Genomic DNA, 5,405 nt, shown 5'->3' on the forward strand with positions numbered 1-5,405 from the left:
GTGCTGGTGGGCAGTCCCCTTCAGTGCCCTGGGCCTGGGCATTGGGTCCCTGGGGATCTCTGTGGCACGCCCCACACACCCTCAGCTCCGGGATCGAGCTTGTCCCTTGCGGCTCTGAGTGTGAGAAGAGGAGCTGAGGGCGCTAAGATGGGATTCTCTGGGGTGAGAAGGCTCCTAGGGTGGCCCTCCACTACTCCCCGCAGGAGACTGCAGGGGGTGGGGCAGGATTTCTCACCTCTGCCCTCAAGGCCAGCCATGTGTCTCCCAACTGCGGCCCCACTCTAATCTAGGATTCCATCCTTCCTAAAGCCTGTGAGGGATTTCTGCCTCGGCAAACCCTCCCTAAAGCCACACAATCTCCAGGTGGAGGGAGAGCAGGAGAGGATGGGCAGTGCGAGGTCCCAGTCTGGGTTTTGTTCACCTTGTCAAGGAAACTGAAGAAGAGGGAGGAAGGGGGTGGGGGTGGACCCCGAGATAAACCGTCCTCCAAGCCCCATTCATTCTGGAAGCCAAAGCAGGTCCTCGGGGAGAGAAGACCCTGATCCTTCCCTCCCACAACAGCAGGGCACACACAGAAGCCATCACCACTTATGAGGGGAAAAAAAAAATTTATTTTGGGGAAGCTAAGTAACTGTGGCATGAAGACGCCATTAGCCCATAGATGATGTACTAATGTGAGAAAAAAAAGTTTTTCTCTGCACCGTTTGTGTTTTTTCTTGGAGGAAAGTTGTCCTGCCAGGAAAGGCATTAGAAGCACACAGTCGCTGACCAGGTGAACTGTCTTTTTTAAGGAGGGAGTGCCTGGGGTAGTCGGCCTGCAGGGTGCGGCCTGAAGGGCCCGGCACCAGGGACCCATTCTGGCAGGGTCTGCTTGGGCACTCTGGCACCCTGGTGGGGAAGGGCCACTCGATGCACTTGGTCTTGTTGGCATAGTTCTGAGCCCTGGTGGTGCCCTGTGGACTCACTGTGTCCCTCATCACTCTCCTCTGCTCTTGGTAGGAGAGAAGTCTTTGGTAGCAGACATCGGGGTCTGCCAAAGCCTGGAGATCCTTTTTGCACCAGCCGACCTCTGGGATCCTGAGTCCCTGGTATGGCAAAACTTTCTCCTGTAAGATCTGCCTAACAGCCCTCACGACCATCTGAGCCTCCGCAGAAGCGCTGTCCATGGCTGACCTGCCCATGACTTGTCCCCGGCCCTGGGATGATGAAGCCTTGCCCTTTTGAATGGAATCTTCCAGTCCTCTACGTCTACTGGGAAAGAACCACTGGAGCAAGTGCATCATCCTTCTCCTGAAATAGTTTTCCGGAGGCGCCTCCTCCTTCTTCAGCAAGATCTCACAGGCCTTGCTTCCCGAGGCCTCTCTTGACTCCTTGCTCTGGGCTGGACGTCTCACTTCACTGATCTGGAGCAACTTCATTTCTGACAACCCTTTGGCAGGCTCTCTCAAGGGGGACCTCCTGGAGCTCTCTCTCTCCTCACAGGGGACACATGACTTCCTCAGGCTCTTACACTGGTGCTGCAGTCCCAGGGGTCCTAGCTGCCTGTGGGGGCTCTGCTCATGGGATCTTTGGCCATGCAGCACCTCAGAAGTAGATGTGTCTTCACTGGACCTGCTCTGGAAGCCAGACAGTGATCCCTGAGCAGCCAAGATGTTGGCAGCGAGGAACATGTTGGACTGACAGTCTTGAAAGAGACTCTCCGTCGCACAGTCTTGAAGGAGGACCCCAGTTTCACAGTCTTGAAGGAGCATGGTGGGGGTGGCATCACGAGGCCGGTTCTCTGACTCCATCAACTTCCGGGGCTCCGATCCCCTGCATTGTGCCTCAAGGCATAGCTCTTTGGGGTCTCGGATGACCAACTTTGTATGTTGTAGGGGGATGTCACTTTTCCCTGCAGACCCTGATCTCAGCTTGCCACGGAGGCCTTGGTTGTTGGCCAGCACACGGGGTTCTAAGGTGACTCCCCAGGCAGGGTCCTCCTTGAACTCCCCCACCTCCCCGGGCTCTTTGGCACTCAAATTCTGGGGCTCTAAGTTGACCTCTAGCATGGTCACGTCCCGTGAGGCCGAACCCCCATTAACCCTCCTTGGCTCCTTTGTGGCCGATCCTGGACTTGGACTTGACTCTAAGTTGCTGTTTATAAGAGTCCTAGAGGCAGTCTCACTGTGCCAGATTCTGCCCACAAAGCTGTATGTGAAGGTCCGAGAAGGTGGCCTGGGCCCCTGTAGAGCCAAAGGACCACCCCCAGGTGAGGTCCCTTCCAGAGCCTGCTGGATTTCCTTACACGTAGGCTGGGGAGCACTGAGGGGACCTCCCCATGCGGCGTAAGACTCTTTCATCACCTCTCCTTGATAGGGCTGAGGAGGATTTCCCCCGAACTTGGTGCCCAAGCCAGCCTTGGATATGCAGGTGGCTGAGCGGGAAGGGAAGGACTGGGAAAGGATGAAGCCCTTCAACTTGAAGAGGTTTATAATCTTGAGAACCTTGAGGGGGAGGCCCCACCGGTGCTTCACCCTGAGCCTCATGATATGTGCTTCTAGCATCCGCTGAGCATATGGACTGAGGATGGAAAAATCATGGGAGGGTTCCCAGCACTTGGAAAGCACTGGCTTTCCCGGTTTCCCATGAGGGCGTGGCTTTCCAGGATGGTCCAAGGCATGGTGGGCAGCAAGCCTGGAAGGATGAACATCCAAAGGCATCTGACCCTCTCTGAACTGCCCCAACTTCCTGAAATGGTCTCTCAGGTCCTTCTCTGGGTGCTTCTCGACTGTGCTGCTCCTGGTGGGCTGATCCAGAGGGAGGGGCTGGGGCTGAGTCTGAGGTAGGGGTTGGGGCAGAGGCTGAGTCACAGGGAGGGGCTGGGGCTGAGTCAGAGAGAGGGGCAGAGGCTGAGTCACAGGGAGGGGCTGGGGCTGAGTCAGAGGGAGGGGCAGGGGCAGGGGCTGATCCAGAAGGAGGGGCTGGGACTGAGTTAGAGGGAGGGGTTGGGGCCGAGCTGAAGGGTGATTTAAGTCATGGGTCAGGGAGAGGCTTGGAGTCACGTTGCCTTGAATCTGGAGTGGCAAGGCATGAGAGAGCTCATTGAATATGACAGACGGGAACTCCAGTGGGGGATCAGTCACTCTGAGAGTGGCCACCAGGGACTCGCTGTGCAGAAAGGGGAGACCCCAGAAGAGCTGGAGGCATTTCTGCTCCAAATTGTCCCTTGGAATCTTGGGATGTGGGGGCTTCTCAGGGCCAAGCAGCTGTTTTGCTTTGCCCCTCATGCTCCAGAAGGATGGGCGGCCCATGGTGTCCTGCCTGTCACCTGGGGACTTGAACATTCTCCCGAAAGAGGTCAGCTGGTATTTTGACCTTTCTTTCTTGTCCTCCCTCCAAGACTTCAGTTCTTTTGTCTTGGCAGTTAGTATCTCCAGAATCTTCTGGACGTCCGGTTTGATGGAAGGGGGGATCTTAGTCTCTTCCTGTTTGTGTGTGGGGTCTCCCCAGAACAAGGCTTCTGGTGGGCCATGGGACACAGGCGCTTGATGGGACTCCAGGCGTGTTGAGGTGGACAGGTTCCAGGCATTGGCAGCCGCTTGCCACCAGGACAGGGCCGAAATGGGGCAGTGTGAGCGGGCCAGGCCCGAGATGGCTGGGACAGGAGAAGCTGACCTGTCAGCTGACCAGGGCGTGTGTGGAGCCGAGCTCTGTGGGATGGGGAACGGCAGGGATGCCCTTGAGTCACACTGAGGGAGAGTCAAAGGAGAGTCCGGCCACTCTGGGGCCAAGGAGGCTGTCAGAGGCCCAGGGGAGGCCTCTGAAGAAGGGAGACATGGTGGGGAAGGAGGAAGAGCAAGTGGCTGGTGTGGAAAGCCATCCTGGGGGAGGAAAGGCTCTGCTAGCCAGGAAGTAGTCAGGGAGGAGTGTGAAGCAACAGCAATTGAAGAGGACATTGGTCCTGCTGGCAGGGTGGAGGCCAGAGGCTGAGGGGACCCCGTCAGTGGAGTTAGGGCAGGTGATGGGGCCACAGCGGGAGCAGCATCTTTCAGAGGCTCCCTGCATGGCTGACGGGCTCTAGCTGGCATCCCTCGGCGCACCTGTCCAGGGGCTGCTTGACGTAAGAACTGGTGAAAGCCCCCCTGGCCAGAGAGCCTCTCCAGGTGGCTGTGGGAGACAGGAGGCATGAGCTGCTGCTGTAGCAGTTGGGGCTGGGAGCAGTCCCCATGGCCCTCCACGCCCCATGCCCACATCACAATGCTCCTGCTGTCCCTCAGCCCCGGGCTTTGGTCACAGTCTGTCCCCACAGCTCCTCCCAGCCCCTGCAAACAGACCCAGAGGCAGCCTAGGGGTCACACCATAGACTCGGGAAGGCCCACCCAGGGGAGAAGGGGGCAGATTCTTTACCTTTCCAGAAGGGAGAATAGGTCCTGAACCTCTTCTAGATTCTTCAGAAATTCTCTGAAACCTGGAAGCAGGAGACTGGGTCACAGCAGAAGACAGGGTCCAGGGATCTTACAGGAGGTTGGGTACAATGTCCCTTTAGGGGAGACCTTAGGGGGATTGGACTTGGGAGCCCCAAACAGCACTGTCCAAGGCCACATGCTTGCATGGAGATTACAGGATTCATGATGGGGATCGCTTTGTCTTTTCCAAAGTGCTTCCTCATTCATGAGCTTGCTGGGGGAAGAAGGACTACTGTAGCCTCCAGAGGAATCTAAGCAGAGTTGAACAGCTTGTCCACAGTGGGAGTGGGAGGTCCCGCACCCAGTCCAGGCCCTGGGGTGCCTGGTGAAGGATATCAGTTTCCAGCCCCTCGGGGCTTCGTTCTGGTGCAGAATCTGGGAAGCCTGCGGGTTTATTCTCCCTCCTCAGAGCCCCCAACCCCCACCCAGGGCTCTGTTTCCTGAGGGATGGGCTTAGGCTCTGGTGTCCTGGAGATGGTGGTACTGGGCTTTCAGAGCGGGGGGCACAGTGTAACTGGGGCACGCAGGGGTGAGTGACGGACACTCACCTTTCATGGTCTGATATTTGATTCCATTGCTCCTTCTCCGTGGCTCCACTTGGTACTGAGATAAAAAAACACGGGGAGGCTGGGACCCCCACCCCAGCAGCAGATGACCCAATGCTCAGGGGCCTGACCTCTGCTAGAGAGGCAGCTCTTAACCTCCGGTCCTTAGTCACCGGTCACTGTGTTTGGGACGTTGCCCTGGACCCCTCCACCACACCTGGACTCCGACCCGAGATCTTCAGGGAGAAATCCTCATGTCCCTCTAACCATTGGCTGGTCTGGCTTGTCCTGGATGGATGGTGCTCTACTCTCTCCTGAGAATACCCATTCTATTCTTTCCAATTTCAGGAGTCTCTCCAGTGACTTGGAAAAGTGGAAAGAATAATAGAAAAGATGATAGAGTTACACTCTGCTG

At 56.9% G+C, this 5,405-nt stretch overlaps 2 protein-coding genes across 2 annotated transcripts; both read right to left on the bottom strand.

Moving 5' to 3' along the window:
- Window positions 1-650: 650 nt before the first annotated feature.
- LOC309857480 (spermatogenesis-associated protein 31E1-like) lies at window positions 651-2,782 on the bottom strand (the record flags this gene model as incomplete). Its single annotated transcript, XM_082750163.1, has 1 exon — window positions 651-2,782. The coding sequence occupies exon 1, from the start codon at window positions 2,697-2,699 to the stop codon at window positions 651-653; it is 2,049 nt and encodes a 682-aa protein (XP_082606289.1). The 5' UTR covers window positions 2,700-2,782.
- A 63-nt stretch (window positions 2,783-2,845) lies between these two features.
- Window positions 2,846-5,000, bottom strand: LOC309857481 (spermatogenesis-associated protein 31A6-like; the record flags this gene model as incomplete). The annotated part of the gene is made up of 4 exons (XM_082750164.1): window positions 2,846-2,864; window positions 2,992-4,146; window positions 4,387-4,447; window positions 4,994-5,000. 4 exons carry the CDS (start codon window positions 4,998-5,000, stop codon window positions 2,846-2,848), a joined length of 1,242 nt encoding a protein of 413 aa, XP_082606290.1.
- Between the last annotated feature and the right edge of the window lie 405 nt (window positions 5,001-5,405).

The sequence above is a fragment of the Mustela nivalis genome (assembly GCF_964662115.1).
Source record: "Mustela nivalis genome assembly, contig: HAP1_SCAFFOLD_760, whole genome shotgun sequence".
NCBI lineage: Eukaryota > Metazoa > Chordata > Mammalia > Carnivora > Mustelidae > Mustela > Mustela nivalis.